Consider the following 27,646-nt stretch of genomic DNA (forward strand, 5'->3'; position numbering starts at 1 on the left):
AATCCCATTCAAAAACTATTCAAGTATTCGGGAATATCAGATATATTCCAGTAGTATCTTCAAAGCGCGTCTATTAGACCAAAAATGGTGATGCTTTTTTAAATGAATCAATACGTGGGCTTTACAAACTTACAGCTCTGCCATAAAATGGTTAAGTTCAAGCACATATAACTCAGAAAAGTGTGAATCACATGTCATGAAATAAGTGTCTTGCGCGTCTTAATCTTAATTTTACTTTGATGACATAATAGAACTTTTGATTCGGTCACTTTCGATTAAGTTAGAATTATTAAAGCAGTTCTCTTCTGAAAACATGTGGACACAACTGCCAATGCATAGTTCCTACAGTCGTATTTTCAACCAATCAAATAGCGGTACTGTATTTGCTGCTAGACAGCTTGTTGCTACGCTTCACACGCCATTCGTGAAATCAAAAGTGAAAAGTGTTGCTAACGAAAGTATTAATCAAATAATTTCCAAATGCACAGACACCGCAGTAGTCTATCAAAGCACAGATCTGAAAATCACCTTGCCTAGTTATCTTTTATATGACGATGGTACCACCAAGAATTATAGTTAACCCTTTTCTCGAATATTTCTAACAAATGTTCCGCGATTATTTTCTTTATGAGTGATAATACAGACTTGAATACAATTATATATAGTATTACGTGTGAGTTTGCATTTAAAACATTGTGTTTCTTATCGTTTATATTGTGGTGTTTTGTTTGTTATTCCTGTTTTTAATATGATTATTGGTGTTATATTTATTATTATGTTTTAAATTGATTATGATAATGGTTGATATCATACAAATTATTGTGTTCATAATTGCTCATCTGTGATAAATGTTGATCTCAGACGATTTTAAAGTGATTATATTAACTGGTAAGTTACTACATATTAACTAACTATTTTGACCTGTTAATTCTTTTCAGCTAAATTCCAAAGTGAAAATGCCAATAATATCGCTTTAATTATAATGAATATTGTTTATCTGTGATTATTGTTGATCTCATCCAATCCGTTGGAATATACAAATCTGCAGTTTGTGTTTATTTAATTCGAATCAATATCTTAAACTATATTTTCGGGTATATATCTTTGTCTCTTTGGAATCATTTTGCGAATTGTCGGCAAGTACATTTAAATCTGTAATGGCAACAACACCGTGATTTATTGGAACGGGCTTGATCTTTTCTCCTATTGGGACATGCCATTGTTGTGGAACACTTGAACAGCTAAGTAAGGTAGGAACTGCGGAATGTTATGATTTTAAATCCCTGTAGTGTTCTTAGCAACCCTATGATGTGTCAGCAGTGCCCAGTCAGTCTGAAATAATGTAAATATTCTGCATTGTGCAATTAACATAAAACAACACTCACACGGCTTTCTTCATTAAAATTCTTTATATTATGAATGTATCATTGAGTGTAATAATTAAGACCTCGATTTAAAATTCTATCAGCTAGTTTATCATAATTTGGTAGGAATTTAACTGAAATATTGTCAGAAATATTAACAAGCGTATCAGATGCTTCAGCATCAGCGTACGCCATTTTTGATGTAGCGTGTTAAGCATAGCAACAATCACTAAGGACGGGTCAGTGAGCGGAACTATGCATAAAGTGACTCACTTACATAGGGACTCTAATATACTCCCTCCATCATTGGTAAAAAAAACAACTAAAGTTCCTAATAAGTGTTCGGAAGCTTTCACTTAAACCATACATGCAAAATTGGCCCGCCCAATAGCGGCAATGCTTTTGAACGGAACCATTTTCAAAATCGGTTGTCGTATTCATTATTGGGACAAATCTTAAGGTGTATACAATTGTGACTTCTAAGGTTCAGTTAATTGAACTTAAGCCTCTCCTGCGGCCATGTTTTCAGTTGAACGGATTTATTTTTTCGAACCAAGTTGAGACATCATAAGAGAAAATGTTCTTACATTGTGTTATGAAAATTGGATAAACCATTGTGACCTCTAGTGTTCACAACGATTCATCATAGCAAGTAAATGCAAGATGTCACATGGTAACAAACAGAGGACATACCAGGATTTGCCATACCCATGTAAGGAAAACTATCCCTCTCCTAGCGGTCATGTTTATCAACAATATGTCCGGAACAATTTGCGAAGTTGATGTTTAGACCAAGTCAGGGACCTTGTTTTTGACCTCGCATGATTTAGTTTCAGAGGCGTAGATATCATGGGGAAGTATGCGTTGTCCAAGTTCCTTGAAGCTTTAAATAAATGTGGGTTCTTGAATGTTCAGAAGGTAAATGTTAGCGACATTTGGTTTTCATATGACCAGGACATTAACCCAGAAACTTGATTATTGTTCACTCGTAACAATGAAAATGACGTTGATTTCTGAAGTTAACTTCAAACCTAGTTATCTCGTTCATTTTCATCAAAACTTCATCTCATCAATCTGATTTTTTTTATTAAACTATTTGAAAACCCATGCTAAGTCGTTCTGTGGACAACATTTCATTATTTGTTTCCTTAATGTTACTATTGAACTTGAGTTCTGAGATGAACCTTGTAACCAGGTTGTTGCCCGCGACATTTCTTCGTATCATTATTGCCACATCGACTAGGTATATGAACACCCACACATGCTGCATAAAGTTAAGCTCCGGACAAATAACATATTTGTGTTTACATTTTACTTTTTATATGGAATTGTGCAATCTCCATGCAGAGTTGTCGTTCCTTGCTCTCACATACAACTCTGCGAAATGCTCAGCTTGCCATTTTGCCTATAAAATAGGTAAAACCGAACAAACGCATTCAATGTATATTTGATTGGATATTTAAGATCGCATGCATTAAATTAAGAAATATGACTTTTAAATGTACGATAAATCGTGCAAAAACTTGTGAGTTTTAATGCAATTCTTTGGAACTATTTTATTGCCCATTTACGCAGATGGAATCAGTCCATGCACTTCACAAATGTAAACAATTGAACATAATTTTTATTGAGTGACGTTAGGATTTGCTTCGACGTGTGTATGTATGTTGGTTTCTTAACATCAAAAACCATATCAATTTTATTATAATGAATTAAGACTGATATAAGATATCATGGTATGATGGTTTTCTTTAATGCAGTGAATGCAATGTAACCGTCGTGGAAGAGATTGTTTAGTATACAGTAACCTCAATGATGAACGCTTGTAATGATCATGGCATGAATGAGACGCTTTCATAACAATAGTCCGTTCTGAGCCCAACACAGAGGTGAATGTAATGTAACCGTCGTGCAAGAGATTGGGAATTGTGACCTAAAAATAGAACTTGGCTATGTGGGCGACACTCCGTCTCATCATACTGATCATGCTGATCATTACTGGAGAGTTATATGTACAACTTTGTATAAGCTTAGGTTTAAATGCTATCTTATGGTTTTTATGTGCAATTCCCCTGTGATCTTTAACTGTGACTGGTTTAATTATATTGTTTCCTCTTAAGTAGCCAGCATACTAACTAGAATGAGTGTAGGTCAAAAAGAAATTGAAAACATACAACTTTGTGTAAAAATATGACGGAAAATAATACTATAAAATGTACAAAAAACTTTAATTCCGTCTCTTAGATCAGTGTTGTTTGTTGCCAAGTAGTTTCAAAACAAATAAATATAACTCGATTAAAAAAATAATGAAATAGTGGAATAAACATTATTTTGAGTTAATGTATGTGCCCGGTATCGAATGTCCTTACCGAAATGTATTTTGCGCTTCTTGCCAGGTTTTGCGCTAACAGACTAGAGATTTAGTATTTATCAGTAAACAGTAACTTCTCTAAAATACAAATTTTAAATAAATGTTTCATTCATAATAAGCTTTATAAACGGTTATATCGTCAACAGATAATACATGTGCAATTGTGCATGTTAATATGTCATCACTATTGAAATGACCTGCACGGCGCCTTGAGATCTACTGAACACCTGTGTGTCATTAAAAGCAAACATTAGATATATAATCCCTCAACTGGTATGGGAAAGTACAATTCATCATAAATATTTACATGCTCATCCTATGTGCATTGTTATTAAAAATTAAGTATTTTTAACCTGCCTTTGGCATTTGACTAATTTCAATTTAATACTGAATATACATCCACATTGGTCACCAAAGTGCTAAATAAAAACAGGGTTGTCGATCGTATTACACACATTTACATTTCAGCAAAGAAATTTAGACATGCCTGGTATTGAAGCATGAAATCTGAGTAGAACGCACCTAAACAAGTGGTTTAAATACAAACTGGAGACGCATACACCTGAAAGACAGGTGCGTACAACACGCTCTCTTTTTGCGTGATAAGTTTATTTTATGCTTCACATACCACCATAAGAATGATACCACTTATCGAAACTTAATCGCTGTCTGTAACAACAAAGGTGCTCGTTCTTTGCTTTATTAATGTGTGTATTGTCACGTATTGATTCCCGGTATGATTGTGGCATGTTGTTTTATTGGCCAACATCGTTTATTAACATTATGTTTAAGATCGAATTTGTACGATAAAGTCCATGAACAATGAATTCATAAACAAGTTTTATGTTAGCCTTTAATTAAAAATTTAACTGGTCATGTGATTATTTCAGTTCTTACATTTTAAAGTTCGCTTTTGATACTGACACTGCGCCTTCGGTACTCTGTTATTGGCTTTTCTATGTTTTATTACGTACCTTGATTAAGCTCTATCTTAGTTCGACACAATGCTTTAGCAACCACAGGAAGAAATATTTATGTGTCTCAAAATTTATGACAAAAGTAGCTTGAATAAGTTTTGAATAGTGTTGATTTTGGGTTTATTGGGAAGATCAATTCGTAACCTATATTTGATTTTACGTATTTTTATTGGGAAATTACATATTGTCACGAGAAGAATGAAGCATTTAACAAAACAATAGTGCCCATCACACAAACATGATGTAAAATAATTATTTTTATGTAGATTTGGGTAGATTTGGGGTAGATTTGAGTAGACTTGAGTAGATTTCGGAAGATTTGGGTAGATTTGGGTAATTCGTTCCGACACTCCTTAAAAGAGCATTCAATTTAATGACGCAAATAAACGGAAAGGATATAAAGCGGAAAGGAAAAATTAAAATTTAGCGGAAAGAAGTTTCGGCGAGCAAAAAAATGTTTTTTTTTTTGGAAAGTAACAAAAAATAATTCAGTCGGGACGATTTTAGTGGGTCGGTCGGGTAATGCCAAACAAAATAATGTTTAAGGATGGCCTTATTTAATATTTGCTTGATACAATCATGTACATCTATATCAAATGAGATCATACTGTAACTTCAGTAATGAATTTCAGTGAATTAAATTACATCCAAAATATAAGTAACTCCTATATCTCTCCCGAAACGCGCACACCTAAACATCCTTTGTACCTATCCAGATCTAGATTAAAAGATATGATACATAATTATGTATCATATTGTTCAGAGGGGATGATTTTACTTCTGTTGTATCAATGTATTGTTTTACTTCTTTAATCAGTGTGTTTAAAGATATATAAACATAGCTCCAGGGTCTTTGCTTTAGGCAATGAATATTTCATATCCTGATCTCTTTTTCTTATGGATATTTTAACTAGTTCCAACATTCATTACAGTCAAATATATGTTAAGTAGTATCTGTACACATTGGTAGATTAAATTTGTACATCAGATATTTATTTTTTAATTGTTTTAAAACGATATAGTTCATACTAGATTAATTTAGAACCTTAGTCATGTCACGGAGATCTAGAGTCCGTGGTCATGTGGTAATTAAACATTTTTAAATATAACCACTTTTATATGGAGTCCTGACCAGATCTCAAATGCATATCCCTTTTCTCTGTCACCCTGGTCATCTCCTATCAAAATGGCAAATTATATGAAGAACCGTTCTTTATACACAATGGTTGAATGAAAAAAATTGACATCCTTTTCACATGGAAATTTCCCTTTGACAGTCATGGAAAAAGAGCCTGCACAACACAGATCAAAATACTTTTTATTTGTGGATAATCCCATATCTTGAAACTCTATGTGCATAAATATCTCAAGTCTTCATAAAATCAGGACAATAAAATTTTTTTAAGCCCCTAATTGACCCGGCTTTAGTAATCAGATTATTATAAGCTCAATAAGTCTATTTATGCCATAAGCTTTGTGTATTGTAAATATACACATAATATTGCAGGTACATGATAGCAATAAATAATAACAAAGCCATCCATACTATAAAGGTCAATGGCAACGCCTGTGAGAAAAATTTGAACGCATTGAGTGTAATCACACAACGTGCTCATGATGAGCTTTTGTGATCGCTTTTGTGATCGCTTTGTGGTCGTCGTGAGCCGTCAACATTTGCCTTGTTAACTCTGTGGATGCCACGTTTATATTCCAATATTCATATATTGTTAAGCACATGTCGTCAGTCCGTTAGTCGGTCCGTCCACCAGATGGTTTCCGGATGATAACTCACGAACGCTTAGGCCTAGGATCATGAAACTTCATAGGTACATTGATCATGACTGGCAGATGAACCCTATTGATTTTCAGGTCACTAGATAAAAGGGAAAGGTCACGGTGACTAGAATGCTTAGGCCTAGGATCATGAAACTACATAGGTACATTGATCATGACTGGCATATGACCCCTATTGATGTTCAGGTCATTAGGTCAAAGATCAAGGTCAAAGTGAGTAAAAACAGTTTAATGATTTCCGGATGATATCTCAAGAATGCTTACGTCTAGGATCATGAAACGTCATAGGTACATTGATCATGACTTGCAGATTACCCCTATTAATGTTTAGGTCACTAGGCCAAAGGTCAAGGTCAAAGTGACTCAAAACAGTAAAATAGTATCCGGATGATAACTCAAAAATGCTTACGCCTAGGACCATTTAACTTCATAGGTACATCGATTATGACTGGTATATAACCCTTATTGATTTTCAGGTCACTTGGTCAATGGTCATGGTCACAGTGACTCATAACAGTAAAAAGGTTTCCTGATGATAACTCAAGAATAATAAGGACTAGGATCATGAAACTTCATAGGTAAATTGATCATGAATGGCAGATGATCCCTATTGATTTTCAGGTCACTATGTCAAAGGTCAAGGTCACAGTGACAAAAAATGTATTCACACAATGGCTACCACTACAACTGACAGCCCATATGGGGGCATGCATGTTTTAGAAACAGCCCTTGTTTGTCTTATGTTGGTAAATATTATTTCTGTAAATTCTAGGTTCAGTTTTAAAGTAGGTCATATGTGGTCCAAACTAGGTCAACAAACCAAATCACAGAAAAGGTTAGTGAACACTCCAGAGGTTACATTTTCTTCCAGATCTTCATGAAAATTGGACAGAATGTTATCTCGATGAAATAAAGTTTCAGTTTGAAAGTTGGTAGTTTGTCAAAAACGAGGTTATTAGGTCAAAATATAGAAAACTTCCTTTTTATTTCTACAGGTCACATTATCTACCTGATCTTCATGAAAATTGCTTACAATGTCCATCTTAATCAAATCAAAAGCTGAATTAGCAAAATGGTCATTTGCAGGCTAAAGCTAGGTTACAACTTAGTCAAATCATACACAAGTTTTTGACACTATTAAAGGAGTTTTGGGTGAGCGATACAGGGCTATCTTGTTTTAGAACAGCCTGTAGTAAGAAAGGGAAGGTATTGTATTTGTTTCAAAAGTAACATTTCATTGTTATTTAAAAGTAAATGAGCAATTATATGATGTCATAGTTTTGGTTATTTTGCTCATTTGTTATGATGTGACAAGGTGAGGTATTGTTATCACTCTTTGTCTGTTGTATTTTATCCAAAGTTTATTGTGAACACATAAGACATCATTTTACAATGTTTAAATTTGGGTGTCACCTCTTTGCCAGATTCTTATGAAACTAGTCACCTCTATGTCATTTTGGGTTTTATATTCTATCAAAAATTAGGACACTAGGTCAAATATAAGAAAAGGTCTGTTAATACTTTAGTGGTCACATTCTCTCTCTGATCCACTTGTAAATTGGTTACAACATTATTTTAAATGATTTCACAGTCAAGCTTTAAAGTAGCATATTCAACATTTAGGGCACAAGGTCTAGTCTCAGTGATTAACAGGTCACGTTCCAAAGTGGGTCATGTGCTTCCAAGCATTTGATCAATAACTAAAATCATAAAAATCTATGTTAACACTTACATTTTTTACCTGATCTTCATGGCAGTTCATCACAATGTTCAAATAAATAAAAGTAGGAACTCGGTAACAAGGCTCAACTAGATCGGATAGACGCAAATAGTTTGTTCATACTCACAATGCATTTTTTCAAGATCTTCATAAAAAGTTTGTCAACACCATTAGGAAACAATTAGTTCCAGGTTGGCCACATTGTGCTGTTAAAGCTATCTATGTATAGTATAGATTGTAACAAAACCTTGTTTATCAATAGAAATAAATGAAAAAAAATGGCTTTCTAAAAGTTGTAGTCTTGGATGATATATTCCTCAACTTATAATCTACGACAATCTTTTGAGAAGAAAAACAAAATTTGACTATTATTATACCCCAACATCCTGTGATTGGGGGCTAGCACAGGAATTCGCAATTATGATTCTCGAAAAATAATGGGTTAGCATATTGTTGCTGTTTTATCCAGTTGTCTTGACCATTACTCCCAAAAGAATTGTAAGTTCAAATATGAGATATTAAGGTAAATAAATCTCATTGAAGGGAGTGCAGTGTCCAAGAACGAAAACGATTGCACCACAACCATTAACTATTAACCTGTGGATAAATGACAAGCAATAAAAATTTCACACTTGCGGTGATGTAGATTAACTTAAATGGATGCTTATTTATGTTATGCTTTCCGGTGATTTATACAGAAATATCAGTGAAATAAACTGGTATTTTAATGTTTTAAACAGTGAAAAATAACAGTGAAAATATCGATATTTTTCGCTGTTTTTCTGGGAAAATCGATATTCCACCGAATCCAACAAATATCCTCCATATATCCATCCTCTTCAAAAGCATCGTCAAACCAGTACTTTCAGTTCTTTGATATAAGCAATCGTCGTAGTTTCACAAAATATTATAACAGCAGAATTTTCCAGATTATCAAACAAAAACGAAAATTTGCAAATCTCAAACTTTAATTTTGTCTATTTACCAAAACGTGAAAAGGCCCTTTTAAAATTACATTTCAGAATAATCTTCATGACAATTTCTTAGAACATTTGTTTGAATGATATACCGAATCGGTCCGAAAATGTTTCCGGTCCTTTAAAATTCATGATAGCCAGTGTGCGTGCACTTTTCCTTATATGACTTAAGTGAAACTTGTGGACACGCTAGAAGTCACTGTTTAATGAATAATTTCTCACAACCTTCGTAATCATGACATTTTGGTCCGAGTTCGGAAATAGAGTACTTTAAATTAGGAATTATTTACCAGAAATTGTCACCAGACTACTTTTTCTTTCGACCTTGCCCGTTTTTTTATCAGCATTTAAGCTGTGTGAATGAGAAAACAATTGTAATTCAAATACCTTCGTGAGGTCTGTTGTGATTGTGAAGGAAATTAAATTTGCAAAAATTCAAACAAATGTGTAACTAGCCAAACTGAAGCCTGTTTTTTACATCAATCAGGGGTTCTGAAATATTTTAGGAGTCTACTTGTCCACGGACAAGTTGGACCCACAAATTCACTTGTCCGTACCAAAGAAGTACTTGTTCGTACTTTTAAGATAGATTAAGGAAAAGATAATTACTAATTAAACAAATAATACAAACATACACTTTTGTCAATTTCTATTTTAACTTATAAACATAGTTAACTAGAAAATTCACATGAACAAAACACACAAGCAAGATGTGCATATTATAAGAACACTTTTTGGTCACACATGATACCATCTCGGATGAAATGTCAAATAATTGGCAAGATACCCCGGTGCTTTTGTGGAAATTCACAATGAAACTTTTATTGTAAATTAATTGATCTCAATGTTGTACCGGCTACAAAAAAATGATTTACAAATAAACACACCCACGCGAATTTTAGCGCGCTTCATATCAGGAGAAAGAAATTCATTTATTTCATCTAGCATTTGTAACCGTAAATAGCTTTACACGACGCGTGCGAACCGTGTCATGTGATTTACGCATGTTGGAATACAACTGTCCTGCTTGGGCGCTTATTTCAGCAAATCTTTAAATAGAAACATATGCCGAAATTCATTTGATACTTTTGCAAATTGCGAACGTTCGTGTTTATGACATTCTTGATCACTCTCATCGTCATTATTTTCCAGATTTTGCTTTTAAAAATGGAAATCGGGCATAAATGAGATTATCGGGTAATGGATTAAGACGGTAGAAGATGCATGTATGCGATTGAGACAGTTGAAACGTAACCGTATGTATCGGGGAATCGAAAGACTCGGGATTATACGATTATTTCAATCACGTATGAGTTCTCCATGGCTTCAAACTGTCAATTGCATAGTCAAACACGCAAGTATCAATCCTCCAGGTGCAGTACCCTACATCTAGGTGCGAACACGGTTTCCTTTTATACGCGGCGTTTAAAAAGACAGTAAAAAAACTGTCATGGGCATCAAAGTTAATTTATAGTTAATACGATTGTTAGCCGGGTAGCTAAACGTCATATCCCAATAATTTCCTCGGCATCATGCCGATGCGTGCCGCAGCTTGTCTCGGCGAACAGACGCGGCGACTCGGCGACCAAATGGTCGATGCCGAGTCGACTCCGCGAGCACTTGATGTTGTCAAACTCCGCGGATTGCGGAATTTGATGGTTTTGCGTGAGCTTTACTGTACATGTAATTGTTTTCAAGCACACAGTTCAAAACACTTGTTCATGGTTAAGTATAGCTAAGTATCGCATAAAGCTCTCAACGATGATGTACATACATACATGAATTTAAATATGAAGTTTTCCTAAAAAAATATTAATTTTACAAAAATAAATAATAGAGTTAGTGTCAATAACATTGTCCAAGATTGTACAGCATGAATAATTAAGATTGTTTTTCAAGTGTTTCGCATGTTCTGTATTGCCTTTTTTGGCAACAGTTACTATCATATTTTATAGCTTGCTGCCTTGGACCTTGAATACAAAATACACGCATATTCCATCACACAAAAATACGCATGTATTTACTTATACGCATGTAGTCCGATGCACAGATATGTGGATAATTATAACATATGCTTAATTCAGTTTACTTTTATACATAACTAAGAAACTGTGATTTTATCTATTAGGGAATAACTTCCTGCAACAAACACCTAATTTTTATTTGTTCCTCTAATTCATTGACACAATAGGTATAAATACATATGAAAGTAAAATTGATTAATTACAAAATCAGTTAGCTTTAATTAAAGCTACACAACTTATTTGGCATATTAAATTTAAGTATAAATAAGGAACATATTCTATCTATGACAATTATAATATATCTGGGGGTTACAAGGTAGAATACCGTATTTTTGTGCTTTAAAATTTAAAAATAATCGCGTTTGTCGAAATGGTTTTATAGACCGTTCCATAATCGATAAATTGACCGCCGCCATATTGTCAGTCACGTGACTGTCCGCCATTACACTGCTGCTAACTGGTGCGAGACTGCGATTCCAAAGCCAAAAACGTAGAGAATACCCGCTTAACCATTGTCGGATAAATAAATTACTTAATGAATTAATTAGAGGCGATTATCACATTTTTGTTGTTTAAATGATTGTTGGAAGTTGAGATTGATTGTTACAAATAAAATGTTTAAAATGCTTTCGTGTATTTGTTTTTTTTATATCTTTAATCAAGTGGTAATCATCGGCGAAAATTTGCCGGTTCAGTCGCTCATACTATGTCTTAGACTTGTTACTTTAAACGTTTCACAAACAATTCACGCATGTATTGTTGTGTTGATTTTAATAGCCGCAAAATCAAGCAATTTATATTTTAATTAATACTTATTAAAGATTCTCGAGCAATTAATTACCGCTAATTGTTTGTAATTGGTCTCATGTGGTAAAAATCTACATTCCAAAATCATAACATATTATATTAAGTATGATATTTTTGATACGCCTTCCTTGATTTTTCTTGTTCTAACTGATATCAAAGATTACAAATTGTGGTTTGGATTTATATTTAATTATGGAATTTTGTCACGTTAAAAAACGAGCTTTTTATTATGAGAGAATGATATTGATCTTGACGATCTTTTATGTGATTATTCGGAAGATGAAGAGAATGTGATCTATGTGATATATCTATATTTTCATCTGTGAATCATTTAACAGCTATAAAGCTAAAAAATACTAAAAAATGTATTTTATAGGTCTTTGAAGTAACGCAAAACATATGGATAACGACACCAAATGTTTAGTCAATTAATCCACACAAAAAAAACTCCGAAAAAAACACTTAATAATATTTCAAAAATATATTATTAAGCGCCAAACGAATTTATTAATACATTTATTTGCAACTTTAAAAACGCGGCATAAGCATCAAATTAAAGATAATCTGAAGACTGAAAGGCCGACAATTTGACACAACAAAGAGCTCTATGCATAAGCCGTAATATTTTTTGCAGAAAAGCTTCAATAAATTACAATAGTAATACATCTAATTATAAAAATATAATTATGAATGGCATGAGTACGTTAGTGTGATAAACACGTGAGTAATAGAAAGTATAAGGGGTGCATTGAAAATAAACGTACTACAAAGCCCTATTAAAAGCGAAGTGCATGACAGTATTAAAACATGTAATTTTAATTTGATGGGTTTTGTACAGAGAATGACGCAATTGAGGAATATAAACATACAACTGAAAAACACAACTTTACATGATGCAATTTGAACTGTGTATTCATGTATATTGAAAACTCGTTACTAGTGAGTATGAGTGGCAAATATCTAACATTTTAACACACATATATCTATATTAATATTTGTTTAAACAATATTTACCCCCGTTCGTGTCAAATGTAATTTCTTGTTTTATGATGTCGTTCGTGCATTGCCGTAACATTAAATCTTCATTCGAAATGACGTAGTTTTAATTAACCGATACCCGCTAAATACGTTAAATGTTATGTTTTTAGGTAAATTTTATAATTATCAAATACTTTTTTTCATAAATTAAACCAGGGATTAAACGGGCTAGTATCTTTACGGTGTACAATTTCTGATATTCTATATTGGACATAACTTTTAATTTGTACAATATGTAACATATCTAATGAACGCAACTGTTAAGTATGTCGGAGGTAAAATATTAAACCAAATGACTGCTTAATACTACCAGAAAGAGAAGACATGGTGGCATCATCAATTGTGTTTAATGACCAGACTGTCATCTGCCACCCAGTGTGGTTTATGACACCCCGGGATGACGCCATGTTGTTAGTTAAGTCTGGATAATATCTGATCAAAACGAGATAATCGGATTATGCAGAACAAACGGGCAATTCAACACTGTAATGCAAAGGATTACGCGATTTTAAGATTGATGCATATAATCAAATGATAAATATTGCATTTAGTTTAATTAAATGTTTTTTTAATGTATTAACGTGTTTATTTTCCTAGACAAATACCTATAAAATGCACGTTTTTCAAACATTTTTCTGTTATAACACTAACTTAACATCTCCTCTAGCAGAAAAACTTTATTTCATACAAATTGCATGACAAACAAACAAGTTTTACAAAAAGAAAGATATTCAACCGTTGAATAATCGGTGCTCTCTTATATATGTTACCGGTTGTTTGGCAGTAGTGTAATGGCGGACGCGGAGAGTATTCAGGGGAGATAATTGGGTAATTACTAAATTATGGAACGGTATATACGTATAGAAATCCTAATTTCGGTTTTAAAAGCGGTACCGTTTGAAAAATAATAAATTACTTGCTAACTAGGCTATAGATTTAATTTTATCTATGCCAGTTAAAATTTAGAATATATCTGGTGGCTACAAGGTAGAAATCTGTTTTTTTGCGCTTTAAAAGTTAAAAATAATCGCGTATGTCGAAAAAGACGTATACGTATAGAAATCCTACTTTCGGTTTTAAAAGCGGTACAGTTTAAAAAATAATCAATTACTTGCTTACTAGGCTGTAGATTTAATGACAATGTTGCACACTCTCCAATTGCCTCTATAGGTATTGATTAACATGTATTTCATTTCAAGGTCAGAGGCTTTAAATCTTACGCAGTATACAATACCTTTGTAAATCATTATCCGTGTTGTGACAAACATCAAAGTAAAACTAATTTATTAACATACCAATTAACTTTAATTGATTAATGTTTGCCAGTTTTAATAAACGTTCGTTGTATAAAATATATTTCAAACCTCTTGCACATAGACATATAACCCGTGAAAAACACCGACCACAAGTGTAAGAGACGTTTTTGTGACAACCGTATATTATAAAAAGACATTACTCTATGATTTATAAACTAATGATTATATTATATCCTAGTTGCAATAATACAACGCCCAGCTATTGACCCTCTGAGATGTACGTATGTACTTATAAAAGCTCAGAGAATTCATGAAGATCTAATGATATCCTACGTCTATTTCTGATTATTTTTTTATTTTTATTTTTATTTTTTTTTTGGTGGTGGGTCAGCGCTTCCGTTAGTGGACGTCCATTTTATATCTGGTGGAAGTCACTTGGACATCGGATAACCGCATGTATACTGCTTTCTAATGCACGGGACGTACAAATCACAACAGTAATCTGGTCATTCACTCCATTAACTCCGCGCTTAATCGCCATAAAAGATACATGGGGGTTATAGATCATCCACTGATAACAGATGTCAGAGTATCGAATAATGAAGTCACATTACACAGACATGTTTGCTGACACGGATGCGCCATGAGAAATTCTCGGGTAACTTTCCGGTCGCCAAATTGTGCTGTTCAGGGTCCAATTATTATTATTTTTGATTGACGTCAGTCTTGAAGTAACCGTTTATCACAGATTGATTTACAATGAGTAACAGTTTTAAAGTTTACGTTATATCCAACGGTAATTAAACAGTACATGAAAAACGGTATCGGGCATCATCACATTGTTTTACCGTAACCAATTACTTTAACAATAACTGTTCCGTATAAGTTGTTAAATTGATACACGAAATTCTAGTCTACAATTTTATTTAACATTTTTACAGGTAGCATAAGCGTCAATATTTTTACAGTTGCGTTGCTAGATAGCTAATGAGCAGGGCTTATCGCCGGAGCGGGCTTTAGCGGAAACCGTTATACACAATGGATGATCACGTGGTTGTTGTGATTTTCTGATAATACAACAACGTGGTAATATTATTTAAGTCCCTTTGTACGCATCTGCACCATTCGCATACATGTATAACATGTAAACATGCCATGTAAAACTAGTGCTTTAATAATAGCGCGAAATCATTGCTGATAGAGTCAAGTTCCACGCATGGAAATCGTGAATGTTGAAACAGACCAGGTGCCGTAACTAAATATAGACGTGCAACTCAGAACTTGTAGTATTTTAGTCTTAAGAATAAAAAAACTACATCGGAATTAATGCACACGATGAGAAAGTATTGACCCATCGAAACTATATAAAAACAGGTTAATTTACGATTAATAAATCAAATTGAAGTCACTCATCGTTAAAACCAATTATGAACAGTTCTTGATGCTCGCACATCGTGTCACCTGATTTTCGAATGTTCCGTGGGAATAATCCCATCCAAAAAAATACTTTGCATTTACAGTATGCACTTGCGCTACACGGCGGACGTTTGTGTTTATAAAATTCTTAAACACAGAAGCGTCAATACATATTTTGGTTTTTAACGTTTAAATCGCAATAAAACTGGATTATGGGGTAATGGATAGAGTCGGCAGTGTTTTTTTTTTCACTTATAGGGGAATGGTGGCAGGGCCCGTCCAAAGGGGAAAAAATGCGTCGTTTTTAGGAAAAGGGGAAAATTAAAAATTCACTGGTGTATATGTAATATTATTTATTATATTAATACACATGTTTGTATGAATATAATATTCACAGCTGAATGTCTTTGTCCTTTTTCTTAAAATTAAAATATATATATCAATGATTTTTCAACATTTAAGTTTCAGACAGTTCAGCCTTCATGCACTGTCTCAGTTTTCTTAGCCATTTTGAGTATAATTGGGATCTTTCAAATCGATAAAATGGCAAATGTGAGCATTTTTTATCAATAAAATGGACCAATTTGCCTTTTATTTGGAATGATTTTATCAACAAAAATTGACACAATATAGATACATCAGGCCTTTTCTTTGCCATTTTTGGGAGAAAAATGCAATTAATGTGAAAAGTCCACTGATTTGGGAAAAACTATTTAATACAACTCTTTATAATAATTCAAAATAATATAAATTATAGCTATATACTTTTTTAGTTGTTTATGAGATAAATTTGAGATATATTTATCATGATTATGAGACAGTTCTTTCAACAAAAAACAAAAAAAATAATTTTTAACTTCTGGAGGGGATTTTTTTACAAAATGGGGGAAAAATATATACTCTTTTTTGAGGGGAATGGGGCCGAATATCGGCCCCGAAATTGCCATAAAGAAAACACTGGTTGGAATATTATGTATCCAGCGATGAACACATACGGTAGGGTTTACTAAAATATTCATTGAAATAAAATTGGAACTTCCAATTGTATCATTTGGGACGTCCACAATTTAAGTATTGGAAGTCAGGACTTCCAACTTTTGAAAGCTAGTGAAGTGCTAGGGGTGCGTGTTGACTTAAAAAAGTGCGAGTTGACCAAAAACACGTTCCAGTTGACAAAAAATGCGAGTTGACTTAGGTTGGAGTTGGCCGGCACCCCAACAGACATGTGATTTAAAGAATTCTCGAAATTCCATGGAAATGAAATAAAATAATACGTGTATAAGATGAACACGAGTTAAATACTAGCTGTCGAAATAGGCTGTTAAACTTCCTTAAATCAATAAAGTATAACCTGAGCATTTTACGGGTCGTAATTAGCCCCATTTCAGTCAGCCCAAATACTGTGTATTTTTTCCAAGCAAATACATTTTTCCCTCGAAATAGATCAGAACTTTTAGTACATTGCAGTAAAACAAATAATTAAATACTATAAAAAAAATATTCCTTGTGTTTATTTCAACAAGGATATAAATTTAAATTAACTCGAAAGCAATTCAAACATATTCTTAATTCACTCCGTCAAGGTATTCTGCATAAAATTTCTTCATGGAAGGGTCCCCATAAGTAAGAATCTGCTCTTGACATATGCATGACCCATATTTTTGGAGGTCAGAGTGATTTTGTCCCAGTTCAAGCTGTGAGGTTATAAATTATTTGTAGCACAAGGTCATTGAAATTGTTTGCTTGTGTTTAAGTAAGCTCCATATACCATCAGGTAAACATTAAAAAGAAAATAATTGTTCATTTGTTACCTGTAAAATCCAAATTAATTTATATGGTTCCTAATACAAATTTAGCCACAACTAAACTGTTGGTCTTCTTCATCTTTCAGATAAGTGCAATGGCAAAGCGTGCTCGTCTGCTTGGGGATGGCAAGAGTTACCAGATGGGCAACTCAGATATGTACGGGAAGCAGCTCATGGAACAGCTGCATGGTCAGATGATGAACCAGTCTGACTACTGTGATGTCATAGTGACCTGTGGGGAAACGGTAGGTCATGGCTAGATGATGAACCAGACTGACTTCTGTGACGTGCTGTGATATGGTTAGTCATGGCCAGATGCTGAATCAGTCTGACTACTGTGACATACTGCGATTATGGTAGGTCATGGCAAGATGCTGAATCAGTCTGACTACTGTGACATGCTGTGATAAAGTAGGTCGTGGCCTGGTGCTGAACCAGTCTGACAACTGTTGCATGCTGTGATACGGTAGGTCATGGCCAGATGCTGAACCAGTCTTGACGACCGGTACTGTTACATGCTATGATGGAGTAGGTCATGGCTAGATGCTGAAGCAGTCTGACTACTGTGGCATTCTGTGATAAGGAAGGTCATGACTAGATGCTGAACCAGTCTGACTACTGTGACATGCTGTGATAAAGTAGGTTTTGGCCAGATTTTGAACCAGTCTGACTGTTGTTGCATGCTGTGATACGGTAGGTCATGGCTCGATGCTGAAACAGTCTGACGACTGTGACAAGCTGTGATATGGTAACTCATGGCCAGATGCTGAGCCATTCTGAGTACTGTGGCATGCTGTGATACGGTAGGTCACAGGGGTCTCACTATTCTAGGATTTTAAACAAAAAGTCATTGAACTCCTTACTTGGGAAAAGTCCAAAAGGTGCCCAATTGAATATTTCACACGTCTTCATATTTTCAGCCAAAGATCCACTTAAATAAAGGATTTATATAATAATACATATTATTATTGCTTGTTCATTATTAAAAAATACAAAATGTTCATTATCATATTATTTCTATTATAATTCTTTCTTATCATATTCTTTCTATTATTACTTAAATAAAATATCATGTAGAAACAATACTATAGCCAAGCAATAAAAGTCCCCTACCTACGCAGGATCCACCATTTTCAGCAATATTTGTAGTTTATTTGTTGCCAAAGCAACCAGCATTCCTGACGTAGGAACAAAATGAAATGACATGCATAATCTCCATATTGCCATTTATTCATGATTCATATTTTAGGAAAAAATATGAAGATCTTTTAAAGTTCTTACAGGATCCACCATTTTCAGCAATATTTCTAGTCTGTTTGTTGCCATAGCAACCAGCATTCTTTACGGAACAAAATAAAATAACGTGCATAATCTCCATATTGCCATCTGTCTATGATTTAAGTTTCATGAAAAAATATGAAGAACTGTTATAGTTATCGCAGGATCCAGAAAAGTTTGACGGACAGTCACACAGAGCGCAAACCATAAGTCCCTCTCCGGTTTAACTCGTAGGGGACTAAAAAACAACAACAAAATAAACAACTCTGTTACGGCAGTGTGCATTTAAGTGCTTAATATATTTACATACACACCTCACATATATGCATTTACCTTTTTTCAAAAAAAACATTACAATTGCATTGCTTTTATATTTCCATTTAATATAAAGAAGTGAAACTCCAGCTGCTGGAGCAGTATTGAAATCTCATAATATACAATTAGTTGGTTCTTTATTTAAGGCATTGGCCAATTGCCAAAACAGTACAAAACAGCACAATACAAAACAACATAAACACATAAAAGAATAAAGCTGGGGTCACCGCCCTGGAACGGTCAATGCAAAGCATTGGGGGTTTAAACCGGTTTAAGAGCGCTCAACCTCAAACTTGGCCAAGCAATATTCATGATACATTTAAGTGTAAATAAAATTTAACCTCATAGCATTGCAACTCAAATTAAACACTAATAAAATGCAATTAAAACGCATTCAATTTAATTACCATTTAATTACTCAATGGAAGGAAATAAACAAGAGCAACAGAGTTACAACTTTTTGAGGAACGATGAAATGAAACTACGAACAACAATAAAATAAAACAACAATAAAACCAGTTAAATACACAAGTCTTTGACTATCACAACAGTGTGACCTATGAGATGAATTAACTATGCCTAAATAAACTTCAAGCTTGGAATGCTGTTGGCAGACATCAAACTTGTTTGTTGTGAATGCCCAGATGTGGCCAGTTTCTAGGAAGTGAACACTGTAAATTTGTTACACATCAGCAAGTGACCACTTCAGTTGGCATTAATACATAACTAGAAGCGTGTACATACTGTCAGATACACCATTACTGCGTTAGTTCCATAGCGGATTGGATGTGAGAGAACTTTCCTGACATTTAAATGGATTGGATTAATTGTAATTTAAAGGGGCCTTTTCACGTTTGGGAAAATTGACAAAATTGAAAAAATTTGTTTCAGATTCGCAAATTGTCGTTTTTGTTATGATTTTTGTGAGGTAACAGTAAAACTGAACATTTACCATGCTCTAAAATAACCTTTTTATGCATCTTGTGACTATTTAAAAACCCGAAAATTATAAACCTTTGCAACGCGAAACGATTTAATAATTTGGGGAGTTCTGTTGATTTCGTTAATTCTGTGAAACTACGAGGATTGCTTATATAAAGTATAAAATACATTAGGCATCGTATCCGGAAGGATGGACGAGTGGTCTAAGTGGGTACTACTTTTCCTCCAGGACTCCAGGGGTCAATGGTTCGAGCCCTGCTGAGGGTTACCTTTTGTTTCTTTTTTTAATTTTATTCTTGAATTTTCACTTTAGCTTATTATATCTAATGTTTACATTTATCAATATAAAGCATTTTATGACAATCTTCAAAACATGCCAAAATCTGTGAAAAGGCCCCTTTAAACAGATGTGAGCAAATAAATTGTGTAGGATTGAATTTAAATAGGAGGTTGCCTTACAGGTATTGATTGTGAATGAATTGACTTGAAATACCCAGTTATACAAAAAGGTGCGTCCTGGGGACTCAATTAGCTTACGATAAGAATCATTTGTCAAATTTATGCGTACAAAAAGCGTTTCACAGAGCCCTGGGTCATGGCCAGATGCTAAACCAGTCTGACTACTGTTACATGCTGTTCTTAAGTAGGTCGTGGCCAGATGCTGAACCAGTCTGACTACGGTGACATGCTGTGATACGGTAGGTCATGGCTAGATTCTGAACCAGTCAGAAATATTCATATTAAATATATATTTGACATTAAGTTTATCAACAATAATCATACTGTTAGTTTCTACAGATATACACATAACAGTTCAGTGGGGTCTCGTGCCAATTTTTAGCGCAACTATTCACCAAATGTCCGCATCGCTGGCAGTGTTGGCCTTTGTGAATTAGTGTGGTTAAGATGAATGTGCAAAATATCCATTTCACTGTTTCAACTATAGGTATTCATTTGAAACTTCACACATAGGGTTGTCGGGGGTCATTTTCGCAATTCTGGTAAATTCTTTTTAAAAAATGGGGTAGGGGAGTACAACCGATTTTGCGTGTGTATTTCATAAGCGGCCCGAGAAATCTGGGGCCCGCGAAACCTTTCCGCATATAACACTGGTAGATTTTGCCTAAGCGTTGTTTGAAACGAGCGATGTCATTGGCTGTTGTATTCCAATCTTCCAATTAAAATCGGTCTTTTAAAATGTTCATCATATTTCTTTGCTGATATCACAATATACTAAAAGATTTCCTTTACAGATTTAATGTAAAAGCAATAACTTTAAAGCCCCATTACTACTCAAATCAGCGAAAATTTCGTACAATATTTCGTTAAATAAAGTTAAACAATTAAAAATCAGTGTTCCTTATGACAATTGCCGAAATTTCAACGCCAGATGTGGTCTTGTGAAATAGATGTTTGTACATACAAAATGCTCGTTTTTATTATTGTTTTTCATATTTAATTCCATTTTAATTTCTCGCAACGATATCTTTTCATACAACACATGAACACTAACATGGTACCATTTTAGTGTTCGTGTGTCGTATGAATAGATATATTCGCAGGAAAATAAAATGGAATTAATTGTGTCAGAAAATAAATAAAAAACGAGCATTTTGTATCTACACAAATCAATGTAATCATACCATATCTAGCGTCGAAATTGTGGCTTTTGCTATAAGGAACACTGAGTGTTTAGGTGTTAACTTTATTTTACGAAATACTTTACGAAATTTTCGTTGATTTTGAGCGTTATAGATGCTTTAACAAAAAATAAAGTCAAACTTTTGCACGTAAACACCCTCATAGCCATACCTTTTCTTAAACAGCATTCCAAGACAAATTGATTTAAACAATAAAAAAGGTAGGTCATGCAGTATGAAAGAAAGAACTCGATGCGAGTCAGCGGCCACTGTTTTATGGCCATCGGCATCTTTTTACCGGCTTCTCTCCAGTTGATGATGGTTTCCCACCAACTGTCAAAGTCTCATGTAGTCTCCAACCTAAAAGCAAAAACACTGAATTTGTAGTATACAACAATGTTTTCCCTACCACATGCACACAGAAACATTCAAAAATAAAGTAATGGCAAGTTCCCATACAGAGACAGAGTGTCTTCAAATAAATAACGTTCCATTTTTTAGAAGGGTATAGCATTGAACACCAAAAGTATTTAGTATACTGTAATCTGATTCGTTTGCAAATGGCAACCCTTTGCAAATGTCGCATGTGTGAAGCGAAAATGAAGATTCTTGAACGAACGAACTAATCTAACAAAATCTCTTAGATTGGAAAGTCATTAAAAAAACTTAATGGAAAAGGGAAGAAACAGCAGTTGTTATAAATCAGAAAGCAATACGTACCACTTTCTGAATGGGTGAAGAAGATCGACTGTCTTGGTTAGGCTAGAGTCATACTCCATGTGAAAAAAAATAATTTGAACAACGGATCCCGTAGTAAATTGTCGTTAGTTGAACATTTTTTTTTACCTTATTTCAAAATTTGAAGACATTGATCTAAAATGATTTGTTGCCGTCATCGTTCATTGGGATCGGAACACACATTGATTTTAATCACAATTAATTCTGGTGACTTTGCATAATATGTTAAATGTGAATTTTAAAAGGTTTTCATCAATAATTCTTGTTAATAAGTTGAAGATGATGTATATTTTAATGTTTGTTTTATGGTTTGTCATTGCGTTATGCACGCGATGCGCGTAGTCAAAATCAGTCTACAGAATCGTCCTCCCCGCAGACTTCACCTCGATCATACCCCTGCACATGCATTTGGGATCATTGAGTTAGGTCAACGACCAAGTTTCATAACTCTTACATAATTATGCTCCTTTTTATATCCCCCAGTCTATTCTGGGGAACATACTGTTTTTGCCCTGTCTGTTTGTTTGTTGGTTTGTTTGCGTCACACTTTAACATTTGCCTTAACTTTTGCAATATGGAAGATAGCAACTTTATATTTGGCATGCATGTGTATCTCGTGGAGCTCACAGGTGGTTAGCGTGTGGCTATGATATTAATTAGTGGAAACATCATTTTGAATGATAAATATTCATATTATAACGATAAAATCAACTTTTCTGAAAAAAAAATCACTATCAAATATATACATAACAAGGTATCCAACTCGAAATCACCCGAAAACGGGATGCATCTCTTTGAAAAGCCATTACTTCATCAATTTTGCAGCGATTTTCATGAACCCGGTCTTATTCAACGCAGAAATGAATTTCCTTTCTGGAAATGTATATATCTTGTTATATTTTTACACATGCTGGGTCAAATTTTAAGAAAAAACACGATACACAATTCGCTTGACCCACTTGAAAATGATCAGACCGTATTCATGAATGAAATCTCCATTTGTAAAGACGCACCTTCGCATTGGACCAATGAAATGACTCGTGTGTTTAAAATGTCAGTTAGTTGAAATGTATGTAAACAAACGTTGCAAACGGCGTTGGACAGTTAGTTGTTATGCATAATGCAACGGCAAGCACGGTAAGAATGTGTTTTTTTTTCATACGTTTTATTGAATTATGGTATCGAGGTGCATGAACTTTGCAGGGAAGATGCCCTTTACTCCGTGAAGATTTCAGTCTTAAATACTGCCCGATCGGTGTCAACTGGGTGATGCGAGTTGTGTATCGTGTTATTTCTTAAAAGGTGACCCAGCATTTGTAAAAATATTGCAAGACATATGCATTTCCAGAAAGGAAAATCATTTCTGCGTTGAATAAGACCGAGATCGTGATAATCGCTGCACAATTGATGAAGATATGGCTGTTCAAAGCGATGCAATCCGTTTTGGTGTGATTTTGAGTTACGTTCGTTGTTATATATATTTGATAGTTTGTTTTTTTTCAGAAAAGTTGATTTTTCGTTATAATATGATTATTTATAATTAAAAATGATGTTTTCACTAATAAATCTCATAGCCACACGCTAAACACCTGTGGTGGAGCTGCACATTTAAAGTGGTGAATGGTCAAGGTTATCCTTCAAGGTCAAAGGTAAAATAAATGGGGGGGGACATAGTGTTTCACAAACACATCTTGTTTAAACGTTTGCATGCAACATTTTCATATATCTATATACACCACTAATATGGCAATAAAACATCACCTAGTGTTCAAGGTCTTAATAAACAGTCGGTTTGAGACCTAGACCTATAATGTTTGAAGGATTATTCCCACATTTTGTACTAAGAAAAGTCAAGTTAAGGTTTGCATGCAAGTTGACATTCAGGTTTAAGCATGCATGCAGCAACTACATATCTCTGTAATTACTTCAGATATTCAATTGAAACTTTACACATGTCTTAGTATCACCATTTAAGGTCCATAACAAAGGCCCATAAATCCTACCTGCAATTTAGTAGAATTATGCCCCTTAATTTTCTTATTGCATTTTGGAAATTCAGGTTAACATTTGCATGCAACAATTGCTATCTTTAGCTGACCCGCATGCCAAGCCTTGGCTTGCATTGAGGGCCAGTTGGGTTATGTCAAGGTCACTGTTGCTAAACAAAAAAAAATATATCGTTTGTGCTCAATAATTTCAGTCAGAATGAAGTCATTGTGCTAAAATTGTGTGTGTAGTTAGGTTACAGGCTGATCAAGCGAGGGATTGAATTGGAGCCAGTGGAGTTAAGGTCACTGTAACAAAAAATAAAAAAAGAGTCTCAGATGTAAAACTTAAGTTTGGATGGAGGTATGTGCTGAAGGTAGCTGATGTGCAGTCTTTGCTTGCAAGGCTTATTTAATTCTGCTCAAATAATTGTTAAAAGTGTAAAAACCTAGTTTTTTTATCGGGTCACATTTCGTGTTTAAATTTAAAATGAGGAGGAGGCACTATGCTTATTTGCTCTTTCCTTAAGTTACTATTCTTGCTCTGACATGTTTGTTGTTGTTTTAGGATATCAAGGCCCATTGGTGTGTCCTAGCAGGGGCCCCATACTTCCAGTCCCTCTACAACAGCGGCCTTGAGGAAAGAAAACACAACAGAGTGCACATTATGGTTGACAGTGTCCAGGCGTTGCGGACTGTACTGACCTTCCTGTATACGGGTTCTGTCTGTTTGGACTCTACCACACTGGAGGTCCTGGCGGTCCTGGAACTGGCTAACTATCTTCAGGTTGATGACTTGAAGAAACTGTGCGAAGACTTCATGCATAATTATGTGATCACCAATGTAGACAACTGTATCCAGCTGTACGCGATTTCTGACATGTACAACCTGAAGACCAAAGGTTTTATACTTTCATATATTCAAGAACAACTTGATTTTGTGATAAAAAGCGAAAGTGCTCTCGAAATGAAACCGGATTTGATAAGAAGTCTGATTGAGGATCCTGTTTTGAGTTACGTTTCTCGTGAAGATTTCTTCAATTTTCTCACAAATTGGGTGAATGAAGATCTTGAAGGAAGAACAGAGCACTTCCATGATTTGTTCTGTAGTATAGCCCTGGAGAAGATGAGCTTAGAGTTCCTGAAGAAGGATGTCCAGTCTTCGACAGTGGTCACTTCTTCTAAATTGTGTGTAGCCAAGTGCAAGGCAACCATCAAGAAATTTTTCAGGGGTGAATTATGTTCTGATGGGAAAACTGATGTTATCATAGTTACAGGTACAATTACTAACGAATATCCTAGACCCATGAGGGTGTTTGGTTACATCGTCGCTGAAAACAGATGGTGTGCATTGCCCAATATTCCATTGATGTTTGATCTAAGTGATGTCAAGTTTGCCTTCAGCCCGGCAAAGAACTGCTTATTTGTCTGTACTCAGGACAATGAAAAACACACAAAATACAAATTTGACTTTAATAAACAAACATGGACAAAACGTGCCTATAAGCTTTCACCAATAGAAGAAATGAGCGAGAGTTTCAATTTATGGATCGGTTCTATCCTCATAATGGAGAAGGGACACAAGTCGTACATTGTGGCGAAGGTTGTTCTTGAGAGAGGCAAAAGCAATGTCTACCTTCTTGAAGCAAATCAGGAGTTGACAAGGTATCAGAAATGCAGTTTGGTGTACGAGAGTCACAGTATCATCAACATCAAAGAAGCATGTGTAGCCAGGAACAAGTACATCTGTATCATGTTGGTAGATAAATATGCAAGCAATACGCTCCTTCAAACCAAAGTGTTTGTAAAAAAAGCCTCCAGCAGAAAGCTGGTTGAAATAACAAAGGAGGTATCGTTGAAGGGAGAAGGAGCAACATTGTTTGCCTTTCACAAGAAACTATACATGACTCACAAAATGGACATCAACAAGGTTCTACACAGTGTGTATGACCTTTTCCTGGGAGAGTGGATCAATTTGAACTGTGAAAAACCCTTGTTTAAACCATCGTCGAATGAAAATTCTGGATGGGCCACATGTAAAGACAGGCTGTACATTTTTGGTGGTCAAAAACGGAGAGGGAAAAATGTGTCACAAAGCCCAACTTACGATTCTGTTGCCGTTGATGTTACCAGTGGTAACACCGATGAAATAGCAAGTCTACCGACAGCTCTGACAAACTGCTCGGCCCTACACGTGAGGGTCCCACAGCAGTATGTCCGTTGCCATATCAACTGTCCCCACTGTAATGCACTTGCTAACGGCACTAGGGAGAATATTAGCTACTCCGAGAGTGAGAGCGGGTCCGAGAGTGAGAGTGAAGACGAGATTGACAGCGGGTCCGAGATTGAGAGTGAAGACGAGATTGACAGCGGGTCCGAGATTGAGAGTGAAGACGAGATTGACAGCGGGTCTGAGAATGAGAGTGAAGACGAGATTAACAGCGGGTCCGAAGGTGAGAGTGAGCACTAAAGTGAGTACGAGTGTACGGAAGATACCTACTGCAGGTGCGGCTTTTGCCTATATATTAAGTGCGGGGGTAAAGTGTTGTCAGTGGATAGTAGCTGATTTTGGACTTTGTCATAGGTTTGAAATTGGTGAATTGAAACTCAATCAATGTAACCAAACCTTTAAACAGGCATATTTTGTTTGCACTCGTGTTAAGGACTAATTATATCAGTACTGTGCATCTAAATAAAATGTTGTCAAATTATAGTTAATTGGAATAAACGTGTGGAATTGCACTTAAAATATGTTCTTTTCTGCTCCGCCATAATACAACCTATCTTTCTTTGTTTTATGTTTTGTTGTTGTTTGTTGTTGTTATGTTGTTGATGCTGAAAACAAAAAGCACCTCTGAATTTGTTTTGATAATTTCTTTATAGTTTATTGTTCATAGTGGCATAATAAATGTCATTTATCGGTTAAAAACTTCATGCTAAAATAAAAGCATTGGGTTTCTTGTTATTCTGTGTCTTGCTTAAGTGATTACAGGCATCACACATTGTTGCGCACTTGTTTTGTGTTATTAAGAAGCCCTGTTGATCAGAAAGTGCACATTGAATGATGATTTGTTCAGAACACAAATACGACCATTGTTATTGTCGTGTTCCGCAGATTATATTGCATGTTTGTTTGTGTAATTGTTTAATGGTATCTATATATCAAATGTGTAAAATTAGTTAATATATTTTCTTATGT

General features: G+C 34.7%; 1 protein-coding gene across 8 annotated transcripts in view; it reads left to right on the forward strand.

Annotated features, from left to right (window-relative positions):
- The window catches only part of LOC127871298 (calicin-like), a 205,060-nt gene that overhangs the window by 95,055 nt on the left and 82,359 nt on the right, over positions 1–27,646 (forward strand). For 4 of the 8 annotated variants that reach the window (XR_008045281.1, XM_052414068.1, XM_052414067.1 and 1 more), the window contains exons 2-3: positions 17,636–17,794; positions 25,016–26,377. The exons of 2 other annotated variants lie outside the window; for them this stretch is intronic. Coding sequence is in view for 5 of the 6 variants with exons in the window: in XM_052414065.1 (XP_052270025.1) it covers positions 17,636–17,794; positions 25,016–26,377 (1,521 nt within the window). In the remaining variant the exon portion in view is untranslated. The remainder of the gene's footprint in view (positions 1–17,635; positions 17,795–25,015; positions 26,378–27,646) is intronic. 2 more of the 8 variants (XM_052414070.1, XM_052414066.1) reach the window with 2 other exon arrangements.

This window comes from Dreissena polymorpha, chromosome 3 (genome assembly GCF_020536995.1).
Source record: "Dreissena polymorpha isolate Duluth1 chromosome 3, UMN_Dpol_1.0, whole genome shotgun sequence".
Lineage (NCBI taxonomy): Eukaryota > Metazoa > Mollusca > Bivalvia > Myida > Dreissenidae > Dreissena > Dreissena polymorpha.